Consider the following 24,893-nt stretch of genomic DNA (forward strand, 5'->3'; position numbering starts at 1 on the left):
TGCATCAAGACCTAATCAGCACAGAACTCATTTGAGTACTGTGGAGTGGAAATCAGAATATTGGTTTGCAAAAATGGGTAGTTGGCTTCTACTCATATTTCCCTGGTTGAACTTTAAATCAGATTTTATGTTGCAATTTCAAAGTCAATATCTTAGAGGTATAATCAAAGATTATTAGAAATATCTGTTACTCAAGGATTGCAGTGCTGCATATGTAAAAGAAATTTCAATGAAATACATTAGATTTATTTTCAACCAAATATATTGAACCAATTTATAAATAAGGGACTAGAGGAGGATTACCTTCAAGTTAGGTAATTTTGTGATAGTAGGCGACTACTCTTTTTTTTCCTGTATTTATTAGAAAATTGTGGTGCAGCAGTGATGTAACTAGATGTGATTAGAAAGAGTTGTTTTTGATGAATGATTTGGTTTACTAAGGCTAACGCTGAACCACTGTATCTTTGTGGGATTTTGTGATCACAGGGCACTGATGGCCAGAATTCTGATGACTGCTTGTTGATGCCACTCGCTCAGCCCTATTACAAGTTTGAACAGTTGTTGAATCATTAACTGAAGACTACTTGTAATAATGTTTTCAGAAACAATAGTTTAAAGTCCAAATAGTTATTTTCTGTTTTTCTGTATATTTACATTTTTTAAACACATTTAATGGGTTTCAGAGTCATCAGAAAACACATGCAATTTATTAGTTTAATATGAATATAATAATTGTGCACTCTGGTATTGTGAACAGTGAATGGAACAGAAAAACAGCTGATATTGCTTAGGCTCAAGAGAAAGTGTGCTGTTCTACTGTTAATGGCATAAAAGGAGAATTTCTTGTCAAGTAAAGCATTAATGATATTCCAGTTGATCATAAATGGCAAGTTGAATACAACTTGTACTGTTCAATAGGATAGATATTAATGTCCCATTTAAAGGATAAACTGATGTGTAAACTGACTCTGTAAAATACTTGGAGAACTGTAAAGCACTATGAAGCGGTATGTAAGTCTTAAGCGCTATTGCTAGTAAGCTTTTAGTTTGAGAATTGTGATAAATATTTTGTACTTATTGGTTTGAGAGCAATTTGGTAGAAAATAAATACTTATAGATTTACTTTTATTTAAGCTTTTGCAAGACAACTTGTTTTTACATTTTCTGACTATGGCTGTGAAATACACCAACAGAATTAATTACAGTTTGCGTACCTTACAGTGGATTAATAAATTCTCAACAGTTTTCATTTAAATTATTTGTTTAAAATAGCAGATTTGTAGAATTAAACTAATTTTTAAATACAGTTATGAGAAAGTATAATCCACTGATTTCAATTGAATCAATGTGCATACGGTAATATTGTATTTCCTATGTGTATTTCAGAGTAATCTATTTTATCTTCATGGGGTTTTTTTGTTCTAGTTTTTAAATTGACTTATTTTTCCCCTTTGTGTGAGGTAACTGAACCCTGCTCCATTAAGAGGAGAGGTAATGTCTATGTCTCAATGCTATTCCTTTTACAATAATTACATACACGTGTATCCATCATACTATTTCCTTTCAGTGTAATCAAAGCTGTGCAGAGTATAGAAAACGAGTAAGAAATAATAAGCCAAAGATATTAAAGGCATGAAATGAGGAAAAGGAAACATAGCTAAAATTAATTTAGCCCAAGATCATTTGCTATGGGTTTCTCTGCATTGCAGCCTTAAGTTGCTTGAATTCTGTGTGTAAACTTTCCTATTGGTGAGTCTTTGGGGACATGTGGTTTCACTGATAGATCTTTTGTCTGATCTCATTTTTGTTGACTCCTCCTTGTATTTTATGCCTTCCTATCTGATGCTCCACCAATGGACCAGAAAATGAAAATGAAAATGAAAACACCTCATTTTTTATCATTTCACTTAGGCAAGAAGGGGAAAATGGCAGAACATTAGTCAATTTCACCAGATTAATTCCCTTCATTAATGTACTTGTAAACAATTCAAACTCCCAATTTTTCATTGTTCTAGATGATTTACTAGTTTAACCTGGATGAAATGACCATATAGGATGAAGCAAAGAAAATGTTAAAAAGTTATATTTATGTAGTTACTTACCAAGCACATCTAAATTATATTAAAGTAACCAAAATATCTTTACAATCCCCAATGCATGTCACAACTTTTGAGCACCCTAATGTTTGGAAATTGAAAGTTGAAAAATTTGACATGCCCTGAATGGTAACCCATAACCAGAAGAGAAAAATAATTTTTGCCATAGCATACATTAATTGCTGAAGTTGGGAGTTCCTACAATAAAATGAGGCACTATAGGCAAAGAGAAGAGCACCACTTTAGCAATCACAAATCAGAAAACATTACTTTTGACACATAGCAGAAAAAGGTCTAGAGATGAGTAGAGGATGATATTGTATAGGGCTGTCTTTGAGAAATGAATAATGGATTGTATCATTATGTACACTCATGGATATGATGGAAGCACAAGGGCAAGCTTGTTGTGCTTCCATCACATCCATGTGTGTTCATTTCCTTTGTTCTTAATACAACCTCTTTTCTCTTTTTCAAGATATCATCAATTCCATCCAGCCATGACTTATTTTTTCTTCCCCTCAACCCATTCATCTCTCGTTATATCATCAAGCCACCTCACCTTTCCTACTGGTCATTCACTTTTGTATTCAGTTCATGTTATTCAGCACACCTACATTTTAACCGTATATCTTCTCCTTTCACATCCATAATTCTTAAGTAACCCATTCCTGTAGCATTCAAGTTATGTTTAAGTTTCTCTGATGTACCTATCTATGTATTACTTTCATAAAACAAGGTGAGCAGAAGCATTCTTTTATACACATATATTTTTGCTTTTTTAAAAAAATATTCTTCCTTGCAAGATTCTTCATACTACCCTGTGTTTCCACCATTTGGACATCTTAAATATTCTTCATTTAATTCCCCAGAAAGAACATTCTGCTAGGGTACTTTCTCTCTTTTTTAACCCTCTGTCTACATTGTAATTATTCATTCAATTTTCCCTGCTTAATACAGCTATCTTGGTATTCAATACATTCATTTAGGTAATTTTCAATTACATCTTATAGTCTTTCAAATGTTCCCTTCAAATCATTTGGGTTCTTAGCCAACAACATGGCATCATCTGCACACAAATGTAGACATTCATTCATGCCCCAAGCAATACACTTCTATCATCATCACAAATGTTCTCTACACATTTATCCATAAATATCTTATGCAAACAAGAGGACATCATACATTTTTATTTTTATTTCTGCCTCATTGTTAAACCATTTCTAAGTGTTCCATTTATTCTCATGCATGCTTTAGTTTAATAATATACTACTCTTACCAGATTTAGCAATCAAATTTCAACTCCATATTTGTGTAAAACATTTCATAATTCAAGCCTGTTCACTTGATCATGTGCGTCTTCTGAATCAACAAATGTAAAATAAACACTCTTTTTTCCCTTCAAAATTTTCTCAATGAAAGATAATAGCGCAAAATCTAATCTACATGCTGCATTTCACAAATATTGTTCATGTGTCATATCTCTTATATCTCTTCAGTCATATTTCTGCCAATTATCTACACAAGCATACTTAATTCTGTAGCTTTTGTATTCAGACTTGTTTCCTTTTCTTTTGCATAAGGGAACAATAACAGTATTCTCCAATCAGTACACATATAAATATATTGAATATCACAGTCACTCTAAAAGAACTGCATTCTTATTTTAGTAATTATTCAGTTATATTATTTATAATTTTCCTAATATTTTAAAAAACATTTTCATACTTCGTCATCCATTTTTTTTAAACACTGAATTTCTAACATTCATTTTGATTAATTTAAATTCCTTTATTCAGTCCTTTCTTTGGCATCTTTTTATTATTACATAAATATCATTGAAAAGAATGTCATCACTTTTGTTTTTAATTTCATTCAGTCTACAGGAGGCTCATTTATACTGACTTTCAAAACAATCCTTTATTTCCATCAAAATCAATTAGAACAATAACTCCTTGTTCTTCTTGATCATATTCTTCGCAATAATTTTTTTCTCTTCATACATTTTCCACAATATAGCTTTATTTATCATTGTGATAGCATTCCGCGACATGCTTTTTTCCCTATCAACATGCTATTTCACTTCATCATTCCACTAAGCACCTTTTATTCTATATCCCATTTAGTATAACTCTCCTTGCTTCATACTAATTTATGAATTAGTTCTGGTCAAGAAACAGACTCCATAAATCTGCCTGGAATCACACTTTGTTGATATAGACTATAGTAAAAAGGAACTTGAAAGCCTGACTGAATTGTCCTCTCCCTTCACCTTATACCCATGATGGCGAACCTATGGCCAGAAGTGGCACGCAGAGCCCACTCTGTGGGCATGCGCGCTGTTGCCAGTTGCTCTTCTGGGTTCATAGCGCACATACGTGCCGGCCAGCTGGTCTTCACATGAAGACCAGCTGGCTGGCGTGCATGCATGTGATGGAAGCTGGAAGAGCAGCTGGCCACCATGCACATGTGCACTGGCCAGCTACTCTCTTCTGGGTTCCAGCGCTTATGCATGTGCTCCAGTTTAGGTTAACCATCACTGCCTTATACTATAGTGAATTAGGAAGGAGTCAATCTAAGCTTCTTTCTTACACTTTCAATATTGCCAGGCTTAAAGTATGCTTTTGTTTATGTTGCCATTGCTCCCCATGTCTAGCTTTCCAAAGATCACCTAGATCTCTACATCAACAGTCATCATTCTCTTAATTTTGGGGGTCTCAAAAATGCCTGATTACATTTACTACACTGCCTCATCTTGTTCCTACCCTTCCATTCATTTGTGTCATCTAGTAATATAACATTTTCTCCCTGGATTGCATTCATTTGGAATGTTTAATCATCATTTTCCTCAGAAGTCATCACTGGTTCTTCCAGTCTTACCATTTGCTAGAACACAACCTGCAACTAACACCAACTTAAGGATTTTATACTGTCAGTCACACCCATAATAACCTAGATGACATCATGTCAAACTTTTTAACATGTAGGTATGTTATTTCATTCATAATAAATGAATGAAACATTTTCACTCTAGTTTGTGTTTCCTGTGTCAAAATTATGTCAAATTAGACCATTTGATTTCAACAGCAGGAATTATATAGAACTCTCAAGGGTTACCAGATCAAAACCAAAACTGGTTCATAATGTGTGTCAACCTCTTGCACATATCATTTTTATATTCCAATAAAGGATATCTATGTCAAAGTTCGGTATTTTATTTTAAACATAATACTTGATTGAAAGACAAAATTTTTGGTCTCTAGCAACCTTCATATAAGTCAGCAGATGGCAGTCCAATACTGTATTTTAAAACACATGGAACCTTTTCCTTAATTATCAGTTATAAGAATGGAATACATTCTACATTCATTAAACACTTGACTGGTTTATCTTGCAGTCAAGACTAGAAATGCTCAGGTATAAGTAACCACTCAACATCAAAATAATAAATAATAAAACTCTTCTGTAGTTCAAGACAAAAATTTAGACTAATTTATTTTTGCTGTTGTTGAACACAGTAATATTTTTTTAAATTTGATTTATATGCCGCCCTTCTCCGGAGACTCAGGGCGGCTTACAGTGTGCTAAGCAATAGCCTTCATCCTTTTGTATATTTATACAAAGTCAGCTTATTGCCCCCATAACTGGGTCCTCAATTTACCTACCTTAGAAAGGATGGAAGGCTGAGTCAACCTTGAGCCTGGCGAGATTCGAACCTGCAGTAATTGCAGGCAGCTGGTCTTAATAACAGGGTGCTTTAGACCACTGTACTACCAAGGCTCTTCACATAAAAGTTAAGGATTTTTTGGTAGATATTATTCAAGCCAAGTAGATGATGATGATGATTTTAACCCAAAGACTTAGAACAGGGAGGTACAATTTTCAATAGTGTTGGGCCACATTTTATTTTTTTCTACTCTGGTCAAAGTCATCAATAAGCAGAACCTTGATATTAAATAGGAACAGTATGGAGAAAAAAATTCAAATAATTAAGGGCAACTGGAAGAAAAATAATTGTAAACAGAACTTTTTTTTCATTAAAGTATTCAGAAAAATTCAGCACAGAAATAGTAGTTTATAAACATTACACTGATCCACACTGCTGAATTTTGGTGGTGCAATCAGATGGGCCTTCAGGGACTGCAAAACAGTAGTTGGGAACCTTCATTCTTTAGATTTTTTCCCCCTGAAATTCAGTTCAAGCAAAGGTATTTTTGCCTTGCCCTGTGGTTTCTTCACTGAAGACCACACACAGAGACAAAATTGTACTGTTCTGCAGTATCCTTTCCTTACACGTGTTGTCATGATAGTCAAGATACCCTTAATTAGTTCACTAACTTCTGTTGTAAATTTTTTAAAAATGTTGGTTTAAATTATTTGAGTGAAGTACAAAAAAGAAATATATATTTTGATTGCAGGTTTGGCCTCCTTTCTTGTTGTCCTGATTTGGGCCAGCTTTTCATATTCTTATGCTCATTGCATTCTTATTGCTTCCTATGTTTTCCTTGACTTCCTTGTTAAACATCTTCATATAGGATATATGTCTAATACTGGGGATTTTCAGTAATTTCCAGAATGTCAGCAATGGCATTGCCCTTTTTACTTTTTCCAATGTTGGGGTGGTGGCGAAAGAGAATTTCTCCTTTCTAGTCAATTATTCATATAGATGTGCAACATATCAAGATTCTGTCTCTTATTTGCTGTACATTTTCAATATGGCTGATCTTTTACAGGGGAAAGAAAAACCTCCAGAAATATTCATCTTGGTTTTATATTGATTACTCAGTACTTTTGGCCAGAAGCTTCCAGTTTTATTTTTGGAAAATGCTCTCCATTTGTATCTTTTCTTACAGTGTTAAAGTTATGAGAAAAACAATTCAGTACCTAAATTGTCTGGGCTGTCCTTTGTGAGGAGCTCTTATTTCTAATTCTTATCAGTAGCCATGTCAAAACTAGGCAAATCTTGCCTAGTTTTCTTGAAAATTCTGATTGAACTACTAGAATAAATGAAAATACAAAAATGAAATGCAACTGTACCAGAATAGCTATGATTTTATGTGTCCTGTGTGCTTTCATATGTAATACCCTGATGAAACATGAAATATTCACTTAAAAAATAAACGTGTGCTAAAATAACTGAACTTTTGACCTATATTCTGAAGTGTTCTTATGAAAAACTATTTTAAGTACCTCAGAATTTTTTTTAAAAAAATGCAGGCGGATTTTTGCTAATCTGCTTGCAAATCTGCTTGACAGAAGTTTCTAACCACACCTTAAATGCTAGTCATGCATTATGACTCAAACCCTTGATTTTTCGAAATTATTATTAGGACTGAAACAAAAAGCTTGTGCTAGAAGCTAGAACGTGGGCTACTGAAAAACAATAATTTGACTAGTTTTGATTGCATAGGCAGAATTGTTCAAAGAAAATTGAAGATCAGTTCAAGAGTTCAAAGCTACCAGTATTACTAGGTTTGAGTGAGGGTTAAAGTACAGTAGATAAGCTGTAAAACTCCAGAACAGGAACTAAGAAGTCCCACTCCTCACATGGGATATTTTTCATTATGTTCTGTTATGTTCAGCTTTCTATTTAACTTCATTATAGGGTTTGGAATTCAGGTATGAAAAAGGATTTTGCTTCCTTTTACAGAAGCAATGCGGTTTATTCTTCAGCAGGCATATCCATGTGTCCCAAAGTATTCCATAATTTTGGTGTTAATATTGCTTTCCAATTATTTAAATGGGACAGACATCTAGCAAATAACCTTATAATTTTTTTTCTGCTGGCATAATAGCCAGTCTTGTGAAAAGAAAAATTCAAGAAATCTCATATACTTGTTCATCCGAACCTTATTTATCTGTGCCCCTGAGTCTTCCCTATTTACAGGAATTCACCTAGCATCTGCCTTATACAGTTGCTGTTGTTCTTCCCAACTCAGATACTTCCAGATGTATGGATTTCTCCACAAGCACAGCAGTTCCTGAAGATTTTGAAACTTGAAATCCACATATAGTTGGTTACCATAGCCAGGGAATACAGTTTTATTTGATTTGCCGTTGTTGCCTGCTCTTATTTTCTGTTTGTAGGCTGCAACCATAGAATTAACGAATAATAGAATGAAAAATAATAAAATATTCTGTTACAGTTTCACTGCTATCAATCATTTATGTAAAACATTAATGGCTTACGTTTCTTTAATTATGTGAATATTGGGATTATTTAACTAAGAGACAGCAAAAAGGTGATGGGTTTTAACAGCTCCCGATACCTTACTGGTGATGCATTGGCTTAAAATGTATATATTGTAACATGGTTGTCCAACCTTTTGGCTTGCCTGGTCTATATTGAGGGAAGAAAAATTGTCTTGGGCCACATATAAAATATACAATATAGTTAACATATGCAAATATTGCTAAAGTCACATGTTAAATGTTTACTGTCTTGTAGGGTTGCAGGAAGCCTGCGGGTTGGACTTGCCTGTATAACCTGTGAAGGAAAATGTCATAAACTGAATGCATCTTCTTTTATAAAATTTCACTTCCTCACCTGGAATCAGACCTACTGAACAGAATACAACTTGCTTCTGAATCAGCTTGGATACAATTGTGCTAACCTTGCTTTGCCAATGTGTTTGACAGTAAGAGTCCATCAGTTGTTAAACTGGATACAGATGGTCAGAAGTGTCTCTGGAGGGTCCCAAAGAACTTTGTTACCTGTACACTTAAATTTTTCTCAACCTGTTTTCAGCAAGATTGCATGGGGGGATAGGAGGGGAATCAGCAATGAGGACCTATCTCTGTATTTCACTGTTACATTTGGAAGAAAATGAAGGCTGTTATCATCCCAGTGTCTATTTTTTTGTTCTATGAATATTGCTAGAAAAGTCTTTCAGAGCTGCCAATATATATAAAAACATAAAATTCATTAATGTTTTCAATGAAAACATGTATTTTTGTCTGTTAAGTCTACCCTAAGATGTACTTACCTTTATATCAATTTATATTTTATTATCATTCTAATCCCAAGACTTTAGGAAGTTTGCAATATATCATCAGAACATATTACATTGGTCAGCTACCTATACAGTATAATGTACAGAAGCTGATTATATATATATATCCCTTTTCCTAATATTGAAGGGGAAAAAAAACCAACCTCAGATGCCTTGGTTATTTTTTTTATTATTTAAATAAACATAAACCCTTCTGAGTTGGAAAAAAGGCAAAACAAAAACTAAAAGCAAAACAAACACAGAATATTTAACACAGAGGAAGAAAATAACTTCATTGAGGGTAAATTGCATATTCCAAGTATCAGGTAAATGTTATGTGACCAGGTATTACATTTCCATCAGACAGAAAAAAAGAAACACCAAAGTGTTTATCTGTATTATCTGATGAATAATTAAGGATTTTTAAAAAGCATATAAAAGCAATATGCTTTGATTGGGTTCTATAACTTCCTGCTTAGCCATCAACTCAATAGTGTTCTAGACTTTTACAAAATAAAGCTCCTTTACCATTTCCCCTTCTAACTTTTCCCATCAAGAACTAATCTACACATCCCATCAATGGATGTAACAACACTACCCTGCTACTCTATCCAAATCATCTAGGATAATTACTCATAGTAAAGATAAATAGAAAAAGGAGTTAATATACAGATTGCTCTATTTTACATGTTTGCATCCAAGCTGTAAACATATGTCCTTCTGATCTGATCACTTTTACCCTCAGATATGTACTTACAAAAAAAGAGATATCTTTTAGATATTAAAGGCATATTATTCAAAACATTACAATGAAGGCAAATAATTTTATCAATTCCATCTCGAAAAAAGGAAAAAAAGATGAGCCTGGAACTACCTTCCATCTATCCTACTTACCCATCACCAGTCTTTTCTACATAGCAACTTCTTTCATTATCTACAGAGGAACTTAAACCACTGAAATAATGATAATAATATTAATAAAAGTATTCTTCATCTCAAAGTAAACTGTCAAAGCCCAGAGAAGAAATATAGTTGATTTTAAGACAACAGTTCATTTGAAATCAGAATTCCTTAGCTTATGCATTTAGATGCAGTCCTTGAATAACACGTGTACATTAATCAAGAGGTCCTTGGAAAATAAGTCTTATGTAGCCTTGTTCACCAGAAAGCTGATGTGCACAGAATGGACATGCTGCATGAAAAGTGTGGGTACCATGAGGAAGAGGGATTTGAGACCAGTAGGCTGTTGTCTTTTCTGAGCACACATGTCCACATGGGCTGAATGCATGAGTTGGAGGCCCTGCATCCACATAAAATCCAGCTTCACATCCAAGCCATAGAGGCACATATGGACCAACAGACCGGCACATTGGACATTCCCGATCCTTGCCATCTCTTTCTTCTTTATTCCCCCAGTTATGGTATCCATGCACATGGCCACAGTTCAGATAAACCCAGGGTTGTTTTTCATCGACAACATCTTTCCTCTTCATGCTGGGAAAGGCTAATGTGTTAAAGCCCACAGGGCACTGAGGCCGGGCTGCATTGATTTCCTGCCTGAGAGCTTCCAGGTGCTTCACTGTTGGAGTGCGTGAAAGTCCTTCTGCTGTACGCCACAAAAGTGTGGCTCCACAGAGATCAATCAGTGACCCATCCTGGAGTTGGTTGGTTTCATTTTCAACCTGGAAGATTAATACAGAATTCATGAAATATGCAGAGTTCTAAATCAAATTAATCTTATTTCAAAAATCCAGTTATTTTGTTCTTATGTGCCTTTTACCTAAGAAATGAATAGTGGATGTTTAAGTATCATGTCTAATATTAATGGTTTCTAATAGGAGAAACCAGGTAATGGCACTGAAACCAGTGAAATAACTACAAATTTCCCTGCAGAGATCTGTACTTAAGAGAGTAAGGGAATAATTGCAGGAGTGACCCTCCATGAATGAAATTAATAAGCTTCATTTCATAGTAGTGAATTCTCCAACTATCAGTTTAGTTCTCAATGGGTTCCTTACCCCATTCCTTATTTGTCAGAATTCTACAGTAGTAGGTGATTACATTTATCAATATAACATTGATAAATAAGTAGTTCCTCTTTAGGCATGAAAAGTGGAACCTTGTGATTGCTGGCTTGAACAGACAAAATGGGACATCTGTCAGCAACCCAGCTTCTCATACTCAAGTCATCATTCTCCCAGGGCTCCACATCACTGTTAAAATGAGACCACATGGCCTGTCAAGACAGAATAGTGCCAATCAATACAAGGCTCTGGTTCAATGCATGCAAAGCCAGTCTGCCATAGGGAGCATCACAAGGAGCAGTAGAAACTCCCGTGACCAATAATCTAGTTTGGGATGATGGCACTGCTTAAAACTTGAGGTTGTGGTAAAACAAAAGCATGCTAAAAGATGAAATAAAATTCTAAATTATGCTTCTTGATTCAGGCAGCCTTTCAGTACACAAGGAAGAAACGAGAAGGGGAAGAGAAGCCACAAAGAGCCAAAGGTGCAATTCTAATCCCCCAATGCATTTCTTACCAACCCCCACCCTTACCCAAACTTTGCCTGGAATCCTGACACTCCATGCAAGACAGCAACACCCTTCTTGTAACTGTGCTCCTGGGATCTTGGAAGGGAGTGGGTCAGCAAAAGGTAAGGGCTTCTGGAGATTCTCTGCAAGTAAGCATTCCGCTGTCTTCATTGATCATTCTTTTCCCTGGAGACACCACTTTCCTTCATCACCATTTTTCTGGATGCACCTATGCCCTTTACTTCCTTGCCACCACCAAAAACAGTGGGAAAGCCTGCTACAGCTAGCCCCTGCACAGTCCAAGGAAGGCATTTCTCCACACAACCAGCAAGAACACAATGCACCTCCGATATGTGCAAATCTCACTGAGCCAACAGGGAAAAGGCAAAACAACCCTTCCCAACCTAGCTAACCACTCCCTTCAGTGTAGCTTGCAACTCCTACACTGAACCAAGGCTTCTCATCACATCTGGAACCAAGTACTTAAAATAATCCAACTTTGTGTGGTCAGGTTGAAAAAGCCTCCCCTGGTACACCAATTTGCTCACAATCTCCCAGGGAGTCACCAAGGCCTGCTTGAGAACCTCTGTCCTCCTCACACTTACCATTTTGCCCCTCTGCTGAGCAGATCTTGTTTCGCGAAGACTGAACACATTCCCACATACAGATATCTCTCTCCACACCCCTGGCTTTGAGTCTTCAGTGAACCCATTCCGTGGATGCATTACAAGGACTCCGTTTGTGGTTAATCCATCCATTTGTCCATCAGGTGTTTTCCACTTGGCAGCTTTTTCCTACAGGGAGATAACAAATGACTAAAAATCATTTTGTAGTTATTAATATTTGAAGTTTGGAAAACAAACCGAAATGTTACATTTGCCTTGAGCAATAGAGGAAGACAAGCTCCTTACCCCTAAGAAGATATTTTTGGAGGAGTCAAAGCCGGCAGCATATATTCTTGCTGTGAAAGGTGGATTTCGTTCACATATTATCCTGCAGGCAAACCTTGAGATGGTGCTTTGGACAGACTGAGTCTCTGAATTGCTCTGGCTTCCAGGAACAGTATCTGTCACTACAAAATCTATAGGACTTTCTGTTGATCTCCCAATCTAGCAAAAATAAAATGAATTTAGATTTGGTTATTAAAGTAATTATAAAATATTTGTATCAAGCCAAAATGTAATCTTTGATTTATACACATATATTGCAAACATTCAATGTTCTGAAAATTACCCATCTGTTATTTCAGCAATAAGAACCAGTTAAAAGAATGCAGAATTTTATTTTTTCATCCAGTATTCATTGGAAACTTCTTGCTTGCCTCTGAGTAAAAAAGTAAATTTGATAGGACTTTTCTTTTGCAGCAAGACTGGGCAACATGATTGTGTTCATAAAATATCTCATCATTTTTGCATTTGTTTATAGATTTTATATTCATCTCCATTCCTAAAAGGATTCTAGATAGAATTTATAGAGACGTTTGCTCTTTGTCTGAAAACTTTTTTGTTACTTTTTAAAATATCTTAATGTGATCCAAGACTAAGCCACAATATTTAATTTCAGTTGCAAACCTCAATTTTCAATATATGATGGATAAAATAAATGAACATGGTGCCCTCCAGATGTGTTGAACTACAATTTCAGTCTGCATAGGCTGAAGATCATCATGGGTGACGATTGTGTGGGTTGTACTCTAACACAATGGCATCAAGCTCAAATATAAATAGGGGCCATTAAATCCCATTACATAAGGATCCCTGCAGACCATATGCTGACTTAGAAAATATCACACACTCACACATATAGTTAATATGTAAAAAGGAAATAATACAAGTTTGCTGTTTTTTTAACGTGTGTGTATCTCCACCGCCCAACTCTGAGCTTCCTCCAAGCTTCCTATTGCCAAACTATAACAAAAACCATCTCCATACCTTCTACTTATCCCTTTAATTTCTGATATGCTGTGCATGGAAAATAATGCTTTTTTGCAACTTTTCTCAAACTAAGTACAAATTTGTGCACCATAATATGAGAATGTTATTAATTAATTACATATATAATTACATACATAACCACATATATAATTAAGCAAACACATGCAAAAGTGATATATTAAGATATTTATGTATTTCTTAAAGTATAGAAACTAGAAGTAGCATGTCACATAGACACTTGGAAGGTGTGTCTTCAAGTAATTTTGGACTCCTGGCAACTGTTCTCTCCACTTTTCTTGGCAGCACTTTTCAGAAATGACTTGGCAGGTTTTGTTTTTCCTCTACTGGTAAGAGAATTGATTGCCCCAAGGTCACCCAGCTGGCTTTGTGCCCAAGGCAGGACTAAATTCACCATCTTCTGGTTTCTAGTCTGACATCTTAACCACTACGCTAACTGGCTCCACACATACATCTTTAAAGATTATACTATAAACTCACTAGTCACTTTATAGCTGCAATCGGTATTTTGTAAACATTTAAATTTCTTTCTTCCCTTGAATGTGGCACAAGACAAGAAAAAATTAGAAAAAAAGAAAGCAAGGCATTACATAAAAAGCGTTTAGATCACCCCCCCTCTTTCATTTCCCTCGTTCTTCTCTGCATGTATTCTGAAATTATATAAACTTTAATTATTATTTTTTTTTATAAAGTGGATAACAATTGTGGTCATACACAGACTGAAGCTCACTAGATATTAATTAAGCCTTTATTGGAAGCTGGAGAAAAATAAAATTCAATCTGTTTTGGAGGCAGTAGGGAAAATCTTATTTTTTTTCTGGACAGGACAGAGGAGGGAAATGAATTCAACCGGGTTTATTATTTATTTGTTTTCTATAGATGCCTATCTCACAGATTGCAGACTTGGGAAGTTTGCAATCAAGTAGATAAAAACAATAACAAACATAAGGTAAAACAAAAATAAAAAACATAGTAGCCAAGCTTTATAAATAACCATCAGCAAATCCAAGAGGCTGTGCCAAGTTTTTAGGGCCTTATGAAAGGATGGGAGGGTCAGGGCTAACCTAATCTCAGGTTTCTGGTGTCACCGCAAAAAAAGCCCTCCTCCTGGGCCATGTCAGCTGACACTCTTGCCCCTCTTGCTGGACCAGTGGGATGGGTAGAAACAACCTGAGAGAGAGACTGTCCAGTAAGTAACCTGGTCCCATAAAGGTTGAACACCTTGAATTGCACTCAGAAGGACACTTTACCTGTTTTGGAAGGATGTGATTTGTTTTGTTTTACAAGAAGGCGGGAAATGAAATGTCTGCAGGAATATAAGTTCAGAGAGCATCAAGGACCCCACAGAATTCAACCTGTTTTGGAGAGGCAGGTCCAGAGCAGGTGAGGACTTCCTGCCTGCTGTCCTGGGGGAACAAGCACAAACTCACAGCCTAGTTTAACTTCAGTAGCACTGCTGCAGCGAAACTGAGAGGGAACTCTGATCCCATGGAGCTCTGGGTCATCTGTGCTATGGCAGCAGTAAGCAATCCTCACTACTCCAGCTAAGCTGAGCCAACAAACTTGTACAGAACTCTAAGTAAACTTTATAAAAAAGCTTTATGGTGGTTGGTGACTAAATTTATTATTATTTAGTTTTAAAATGTAGTATTAACTATGCTTTGTTTTTGTTTTTTTTTTTGCAAGTAGAAGGGAAATGTTTGTTAAATACTCTACTCAGAAGAGTTGTGAACTACATGTGGCCTTTGAATCTGTGTTTGTCAAATTCAATATATTTGGAATTTAAAATTAAAATTACCTAGTAGCACCACTATTCTTTGAATAGTATATAGACAGAACATATGTAGACTATATAATGCAAGGTAAATGCAGCCTTTCTGACTGAAAATAATAGCCCAACAAAAACTTATTTTTTTTGGCTAAACTCAGAAAAACTCTGTGTGATAAGGGAACTGGCACTTTTCACACCAATACCAAATCATTGCCTTCAAAGAGACATCACAAGAATGAAGCAAAGCAGAACTTATTTCAGTGCAGCTGATTCAGTTCTTGTGTGTTACAAAGTTATTTGTGTCCTTATTCCATTCTTAGTGTTGTTGCCAATACAGGTAGTCCTCAACTTACAATCACAATTGAGCCCAAAATTTCTGTTGTTAAATGAAACATCAAAGTGACCATTTTATGACCTTTCTTGCCACAGTTGTTAAGTGAATAACTGCAATTGGTAAGTTAGTAACCCAGTTGTTAAGTGAAATCTGGCTTCCCCATTGACTTTGCTTGTCCAAAGGTTGCAAAAGGTGATCACATGACCTTGGGATACAGCAATGGTATGAACCACTTGCCAAGCATCTGAATTTGGAAAGGCTGTAACTGAAAAAACGTCATGTCACTTATTTCAGTGCCGTAACTTTGAATGGACACTAAATGAACTGTTGTAAGTCGAGGACTATCTGTAAGTTGTCTTAAGTAGTCTAACTTAATTACTTAATAACTTGAAAGGAACAGGGGAACTTTTTTATAATTCACAATTATAGCTATACTCTTTGTAAACTGTTGCTTTTCATTTTCACAATCACCAAGAAGTTGGAAATATTCAAATGAACTATTTAGCTGTTAGAACCAAAACTTTCTAAGAATTGCTTTTACAATTCTCACTGGAATTGCAGCATCTTTCTCTTCATTTCCATTCCAAAGCATTTAAGATGGTACTTATACCTGCCCTATTAAAAAGCATTAAAAGACTTAAGAGCTTGATCTGGTTTGGAAGAATCAAGACCAAAATGTTTCATTTGTACACTTCTCTCACATGCCTCTTCGAAGATGAAGTTTTGGTTAAGTTCTCTGCTATAAAATTCAGCTCATATTTGCATAGCCTCAGCAATGCACTCAAAAAGATCCAAAGGGGGGATTTGTTTTTAATAAATATATTGCTTTGGGTCAGTGGTGGGTTGCTCCTGGTTCGCACCGGTTCAGAAGAACCGGTAGTAAAAATTTGTAGTTCAGAGAACTGGTAATAACATTGGCTGGCCACGCCCCCGAACCAGCCCCGTCCCAGTCGCCACTCGCTTACCGCGCCCACCTCATCAGAGGCTTTTAAAAAAAAACTTTTAAAAGCATTTTTTCTACAACCTCTTCGGCCGAAAAAATGCTTTTAAAAGTAAAAAAAAAAAAAAAAGCCTCTGATGGTTGCGCAGCTCAGCTGGAATCGTCAGAGGCTTCTAAAAGCATTTTTTTTCTGCAACTTCTTAAGATTGTAGAAAAAATGCTTTTAAAAGTAAAAAAAAAAAAGTTGACCACGCCCACCCAGTCACATTACCCCCCACCAAGCCATGCCCACAAAATAAGCCAGGCCCACAGAACCGGTAGTAAAAATTTTTAGAACCCACCCCTGCTTTGGGTTATGTTACATGACTTTCTTATATTGTTCAAGTTCCTTACACTTAAGAAATGACTATGCTAAGTAAAGTAAAGCTACTAAGTAAAGGCCTCTTTTTGATATGGTACTACTCTATATGAAAGCGTTTTTTTAAAAAGTCATGGGAATACATGAATATTTTGAAGGGTGAAGTGATTGATTTCAGGAAAATGTTTACCAGTTTATACTTTACATGGTTGGCAAACCTTTTCGGCACCAAATGCTGAAATAGGAGCACATGTGTGCGCGCCCCCGTGCCAGAAACCGCAAGAACAGCCACCCAGCGCACGGATCTTCTGCTTTCTGGCACGCATGCATGCATGAAGATCAGCTGGCCAATACGCATGCAAAAACCGCAAGAGTGTCAATGAAGTGCCCCCTCAGCCTGCCACCGAGAACAAACCAATGCAGGCCCCCCCGCCATTTCTGCCAAGGGAGTGCAACCGCTTCCCAGCTGACACACCTCTTACCCTGGCACCAGATGTTCCTCCCGCATGGACTCAGCTCCTGCCCTTCGCCCTGCGGCTGCCACTGCTGCTTTTCTGGGGCACCTGAGCTGGCCAGGCACTCCGGACCAAGGATGCCGTGCAAGAAGCCCCCTCGGGCAGGGAGGGAGGGAAGCCCCGGCCCACCTATGCTGGCCGACACTCTGCTCCCCTAGGAAGTGACCACCGGGATCCCCTCTCCGCATCAACAAGCCATCGCCCGTTGCTCTTCCGGGTTCCAGTGCACCGGTCAGCTGGTCTTGACGTGCGCAGGAGTGCCAGAAACAGGAAGAGCAGCTGCCCAGCATGCATGCACGAGCTGGGAAGATGATCTTCCGGTTTCTGCACATGCATGCACACCGGCCAGCTGGTCTTCGCACGCGCATGCATGCCAGAAACCAGAAAACCAATTGGCACCAGCCGGATGCTCTTCCGGTTTCCGGCAGTCCTGAGCATGTGAAAACCAGCTGGCTGGCACGCCGGAAGAGCAATGGGCTCGCGTTCCTGGAGAGATGGCTCTGCATGCCACTTCCGGCACGTGTGCCATAGGTTTGCCATCATGGGTATATTCTCTTAAGTTTCAAATGCAGCAGTATTCTTCAAAACTAAAACACTGACCACAAGAAAATGTGTTTATAACATTAAATAGTTAGATGGAGTTAGTAAGTAGCTAATTCGTAAATAACTTATCCTTAATTTAAGGTCTTCACAGCTGACAAAATTAGCAACATCTGCAGATTCTTGGCAGGATAGTACAATCTAAGGTGACTATAGTTTTGTTTTTTTTGCTTTAATTTATATGCCGCCCTTCTCCGGAGACTCAGGGCGGCTTACAATGCGTTAAGCAATAGCCTTCATACTTTTGTATATTTATACAAAGTCAGCTTATTGCCCCCACAATCTGGGTCCTCATTTTACCTACCTTTGAAAGGATGGAAGGCTGAGTCAATCTTGAGCCTGGTGAGATTTGAACTTGCAGTAATTGCAAGCAGCAGATCTTAATTACAGTGCTTTAGTCCACTGTACTACAGGCTCTTGTTAGTTTACTATAGTTTACTAAAACACAGCTATTTTTCTGGAAACTGATTTTAAAAGACTGTTTGCTTAAATGTAAATTGCAACATGTGGGAAAGTATTACACACACACCACACACACACACACACGAAACAGAATTCCCAGAAAGCATGTAACAAAGAATCCAAAAGAAATAATATGCATGAGGAGTGTATTATGTGAATATATTATGTGAAAAATATTAATCAAATTTTGATCAAATGTTTTATCCAACTAGAACAAAATTGGAGTCTTATCATTTAAAATCTAGTATTTTTTTTAAATAGACGACCAATATATATCTAGGCAACAAGTTGCTACTTGTTGCAGGGTTAAAGTTTACTGTGAATTGAGTATCTTAACAGCAGACATAGACTGTAGACAAACAAGTTCAAAACAGAGTTCTCAGAAAATGTTTACTAGATGCATGTTTGTAATAAAAATTAACAGGAAGCACTTCCTTCCTGTTTCTACTAGCCACCCCTAACCTTAAATTCCCAGATCTTTTTACTCTAGTTCAGGAAATAGAATTGTGGAAGTTTTACCAGTGTACAGTGTTGGTGGCCTGAACAATGAAGCAAAACTCTTTACTTTCTACTGTGTTTCCCCGAAAATACGACCTACCCCAAAAGCAAGTCCTACTTTGATTTTTACACATGTACCCAAAATAAGCCCTAGTTAAGACCCCGACCACTTCAGGATGCATGGGGTGGGGCGAGGTGCACGGGTAAAAGTTAGAGTGGGGATGGGGGGGGTCGAGCTGCCCTACTTACCAGGCCTCACACACCCCAACACCTGCCTCACCAGCCCACTTCTGCGGCCGCTTGCCATTGCTCACACGCGTTGCTCCCTGCCTCTGTTTCAATGTCAGAGCTCTGGATCTCTGTTATTGGCCGCAGAGGACTTTCCAGAAGGCCTCTGATCACAAAATGGAAGCCAGGGGGCACCATGCGCATCAATCTGGAGCCTGTTTCTCAGCTACAGAGGCCTTTCCAGAAGCCCTCTGACATGAAATGGAAGCCAGGGGCGATGTGCATGAGCGGTGGCAAGTGGCCACAGAAGAAATGGGCCAGCAATGGGCTCTTTCTGGTTGGGGCTGTTGGTGCCGCTGCGATGAGGTGAGTCAGGTGAGTAGACATCCCCCGAAAATAAGACCTGGTATCTTTTTTGGTGGCAAAAAATATATAAGAGCAGGTCTTATTTTTGGGGAAACACAGTCTTAATACAACATTTATATAATTTCATCCATATTATTCATCATTAATTCATGCAATTCGCAACATATGAATACTTTACATATAATACCTGAAACATATCAGTGTTGCTGTCATGGGTATACTCAACCACCACTGTTTGCACTCGAGACAGGGTATAAGAAATGCTGTGCTGGTCCTTGTTGCTTATTGCCTAGTAAAAAAGGAAAAGAGGGGCTATTTCAGCAATATAAAACCATAAAATATATTGATTAGTAAAACATTACACCAGAGTTCAATCCTATTAGGTGAAATAATTCATGATTCAATATGGAAAATTTAGTCCCATCTGATCTACTTTCCCTAGTTAAGTAAAAAGAACATGTTATTTTAGTCAATAAAATAAAATAATTACTATAAAAATCCTATGATATATATCCCCAACTGTGATATTTAAGAACATGCACAATCAGGGAGTTGTGGCAGTTTCTTGGAAGAAAACTTTTAAAGAGCATCTTCATAGCTAACCCTCAGCTTTTTGTGGCTGTTCCTTTGTAATGCAACAAAATCAGTAATTCTTTGCATGACTCTCTCCCCCACTTTTCCATCATAAAGGCAGCAGTTCTTCTGAGCAATTCTGCTAACTAAGCATGTTATGGTTGTTACTAATGCCATCTAATCTAAATATGTTGGTCCCTCCCCATTCTCATGCTGTGAACCAGTCACTCACAAATTGATGCCCTGCAATATGCCTAACATCACTCTCACTCCCGCCACGTGGCCACTAGCTGTGACATTATTCATTACAAAGGAGACTTAAGTAATATATTTTACCTACTCATTTCCTCCCTTACTCTATTCCCTGTGCCTTTGTGAAATTGAAACTTTAGAAGATATCTTTCCGAGTTGTAGATTTTACAAGAAATTCCAACCCTTAATAGAAAGACACCTGGCTCTTCAGAGCCATGGCATTTACAATTTTTCCTAAACGATAAGTGTCCTGAAACAATGCCAATAGCTATATTTTTCACTGTGTTCAGACCCAACAACTGAAGTAACTGACTTAATGTTATTTTGTTGTATTCTCAGATTGTATATGGTTCTCTTAACTTTTATTTTCTGGTCTTGGACTATAAGTTCACTCATTTATTCCTTACTGTGCATATTGTATTGCTTGATCTTGTTGAATCAGTGTATCTGAGTAACTTGTTTTTATGGTAAATAGGAACACTACACCTATTTCAGGCCAAGAACATAGATAAGACTCAAATGCCTGATGTGTTACAGAAATCATCTGAGATTTTCCAGGGAATTTAATGCATGATTACATTGATTTGATGCCACTTTATTAGATATGTTCTATTTGTAACTATGTATGAGAAGGAAACAACATATAAATGACAAAGGCTCATACAATGGCTGGGAAGGTCATAGTTCTTTAGTTTAGGTTGCTTGCATGCTTTACATCTATCCCATGATTGGCATGCTATAGGATTTCAAATAGACAGGTTTGCTATCTATCCAAATTGCTGCTAGTTTTTTATTCCCATCCACTTCTGGCAAGTCAAGCACATATTGGTTATTTTGAAGTTCATAGTATTGACAGCCCAAAGCACACTGAGTTCAGACTTTTGTATTATAAGCCTTCATTTTGCTGATTTTGAATCACTATGGTATTCTGAGAAGCCCATCCTAATCCATACATCACACCAGAGCTGTGGTTTAAACTTAGCGTAATATGCAAACCATTCAAGGAAGATTCATATTTGCAAATCACAGAGGAATTTACAATGGGTGCAATTCTCATGTATCAAATTCCTTATATAGTTCAAACAACCTATATATACAGTACTAGTTGATATCTTTGAGCCTCGGTGGCACAGTGGTTAGAGTGCAGTACTGCAGCTACTTCTGCTGATTGCCGGCTGCCTGCAATTTGGCAGTTCAAATCCCACCAGGCTCAAGGTTGACTCATCCTTCCATCCTTCCGAGGTGGGTAAAATGAGGACCGAAAATTGTTGACGGCAATATGCTGACTCTATAAAACTGCTTAGAGAGGGCTGTAAAACACTGTGAAACAGTATATAAGTGTAAGTGCTATTGCTATTGGTAGTTTATGTCAATAGCTGGAAGGCACCAGATTGAGGAAAACCAATGAAGGGTATCAGGATTCAGACTCTAAGTAAAACAGTCCTTTTAGTAGGATATTGAAATAAATTACAATGAGCATATTTTATTTAACAATGGAGGAAATGCTATGGCCATACCATTTCCAAATACAACTCTGTGACATAAACAAAGAGGAAAAAATCACAAACATGTTGCATACAATTTACATGTACTCTTGTGCTTTGAGTCCAGTTCTTTCAGAAGCTGCTCTAAAGACCCTTCATTATTTCCCAGTCCAGAGCCATATACAAAGCTTGCATTTGAAATTAGTATTCCTGGCCTCCTGTTGAGCTTACTGAAACTCTGAACGTACTGATGCTAATTATGTGCAGGTGTGTCGCTTCAAAACAATGAACTGTAGAGAAACTTCTTTTTAATGCATGACTGATGTATTCAAGAAAACAGTCCCAACTGGTCCCATTTAATCTTTCACAACAGAACATATGTTGCTATGAGATAAGCCTATTAGTCACGGCTACTGTTAGCCATATGTTGGCCTAGACACACTGAATGATTAAGATCCTCAGGGCATTCAAATGTCACAAATGTGAGGCACAAAAAGATGAGGCCCTGAACATGACGGGTCAACATTGCCTCCATCCCTTCCCTTCAGTACACTAGGGTAAAGAGAAGGTTTTAAAGTTAAACAGCTTTTTAAAAATGTGGTGATCGATACATTAATTAGACAAAAAAGGTGCTATTATAAAAGAAAGACAATGGAAATCCCTCAAAGCGGGGAAAGAGCTATTATAGCAGATTTAGCTATCTGACAGCTAAAAGCTGTACGACTTGGGCTATGAGAGATATTGTGATTCATCTATAGCTGGCCAGATGCCACCACAGATTCATCTATGAATAGTGGTCACTGCCACTATGAGCTCAAGTTTATAGTCTGAAAGATGCAGTATGAAGATGGGGTCTTTTGCCAGTAAAGACTTCTCCTTCAGCAAATGGCACTGAGCTTTTCTTTGAAGAGTTGCTCCATCCAAAATGTCTTCTCCTCTTACCACTAATACTGTATTCATATTGTATACCATATATTAGTATCCATGCCTCTTTTATGATTATAGGAAGGCATAAACACTTAGGATAAATAAATAAACAAATCTTAAAATAAAGGAATAAAGTTATATAGGAAATACAAAACAAATCTTTACTTAGTTTAAGCGTCACTATCCAAAATAATAATCTCATTTTAGCAACCAAAGCTAATAAAAATTAGCTCTTTTTTTTTTTTTTTGCTTTAATTTATATGCTGCCCTTCTCCAGAGACTCAGGGCGGCTTACAATGCGTTAAGCAATAGCCTTCATCCTTTTGTATATTTATACAAAGTCATCTTATTGCCCTCACAATCTGGATCCTCATTTTACCTACCTTTGAAAGGATGGAAGGCTGAGTCAACCTTGAGCCTGGTGAGATTTGAACTTGCAGTAATTGCAAGCAGCAGTTGTTAATAACAGTGCTTTAGTCCACTGTACTACAGGCTCTTCCAGTATATGCTTCTATATGCTAAGATTACTTCTGAATACAACTAATACAACATGTACACATTGTATTAATGTATATGAATATTTTTCATAATAATTTATTTATATATGAAACAATTCTAATTACTGAACTTTTCTGGTTTGCAGGCATGATTATATTTATTATTTATTACCAACTCTGGCCTTCAAAACTTACACACTTCTCCCTTCTCTATTCACGTACAATCCGGCATCCCTCATGTGATATTTAAACATGGCATGCAAAATCTAAACTGCTTAAATAACAATAGCACTTAGACTTACATATCGCTTTCACAGTGCTTTACAGCCCTCTCTAAGCGATTTACAGAGTCAGAATATTGCCCCCAACAATTTGGCTCATTTTACCCAGTTCAGAAGGATGGAAGACTGAGTCGACCTTGAGCCTGGTGAGATTTGAACTGACAAATTGCAGGCAGCCAGCAGTCAGCAGAAGTAGTTTGCACTACTGCCAGAAGTGGGATTCAGCTGGTTTGGATTGGTTTAGGCAAACCGGTTGTTAAATTTTTGCACAGTTCAGAGAATCAGCAAAGAGCACCACTGGCTGGCCCCTCTCTTCCCCTCCCCTCCCACTCACTCCTTATTGCGCCTTGCCTGCCTTCGGCGATGCCTAGAGTCACACCTGTGGCACAGCTCTTGCTGCTCTCTGATTCCCTCATTAGCCTCAACCACGCAGCCCAGCTGATTTCTGCCTGGTGAGCCTTCCTTCGCCGATCTCCGCTCCTCACCCAGCTGCCTCTCATGTGGCCACTCTTCACCTGGCCTGAGAAGGTAAGGCCGACACTGGGGGAGGGGTCCCGCCACGCTCAGCCAAAGGGCTGCAGGGGGGGGGAAACATGAAAAGGCTCGGACGTGTTTCGGGCCCAGCTCCGGGAGGGAGGCACAAGAGAAAACATCTGGTCTGGGCACACAGTGGCCCAGCGTGCACTCTCCCCCAAGAGTTACTCGCCCGCTACCCTGTCGCGGGTTGGATGCGGGACCTGAGGTGGAGGGGAGGGTGAGTGGGCAGCAGCCAAGAGCTGGGCCCGAAAGAAGGCCAAGCTTTGCCATTTGCCCCCGAGGCAGTCCTTCGGCAGGAGGAAGCCTGGGGAGGAAGCTGTTTTACCCTGATAGCCGAAAAAACCTAGGCAAAAAGCCAGCCCTCACCGGTGCTCAGCATCTCCGACAGTAGACTTGCAAAGGGCAATTTGGCTCTGCCTGCATCAAGCTAGACTGGGAGCGGGAGAGTATGAGCGAGCACCGAGGAAACCATGGGTGGAGGGAAGCCAGGCAAAGGGGTGAGTGAGGGGCATCTGGAGCATGCCATAGCACATGCACTTTCCCTCAGCCCCCTTCTTTCGGAGGGCTTCGATTGGCTCCCCTCTGGCTTCTCCGCCTCTCCTCTCACCCCATTAGCCAGCCAGCCAGTGGGAGGTGAGTGGGTGGGCTTTATTGTTTTCCAGGTATTTCCCACCCAAATGACATGCCACATTTGCAATGG

General features: G+C 37.9%; 1 protein-coding gene across 3 annotated transcripts in view; it reads right to left on the bottom strand.

Moving 5' to 3' along the window:
- Nucleotides 1–9,255: 9,255 nt before the first annotated feature.
- The window catches only part of PELI1 (pellino E3 ubiquitin protein ligase 1), a 76,442-nt gene continuing 60,804 nt past the window's right edge, over nucleotides 9,256–24,893 (bottom strand). For all 3 annotated transcript variants that reach the window (XM_034432455.3, XM_087886541.1, XM_034432454.3), the window contains 4 exons: nucleotides 19,830–19,931; nucleotides 12,530–12,727; nucleotides 12,224–12,412; nucleotides 9,256–10,767 (listed from right to left, as the gene is read on the bottom strand). In XM_034432455.3, coding sequence (XP_034288346.1) covers nucleotides 10,201–10,767; nucleotides 12,224–12,412; nucleotides 12,530–12,727; nucleotides 19,830–19,931 — 1,056 coding nt within the window. In that variant the 3' untranslated portion in view covers nucleotides 9,256–10,200. The remainder of the gene's footprint in view (nucleotides 10,768–12,223; nucleotides 12,413–12,529; nucleotides 12,728–19,829; nucleotides 19,932–24,893) is intronic.

Source organism: Pantherophis guttatus, chromosome 1 (assembly GCF_059756535.1).
Source record: "Pantherophis guttatus breed Tessera chromosome 1, ASM5975653v1, whole genome shotgun sequence".
Lineage (NCBI taxonomy): Eukaryota > Metazoa > Chordata > Lepidosauria > Squamata > Colubridae > Pantherophis > Pantherophis guttatus.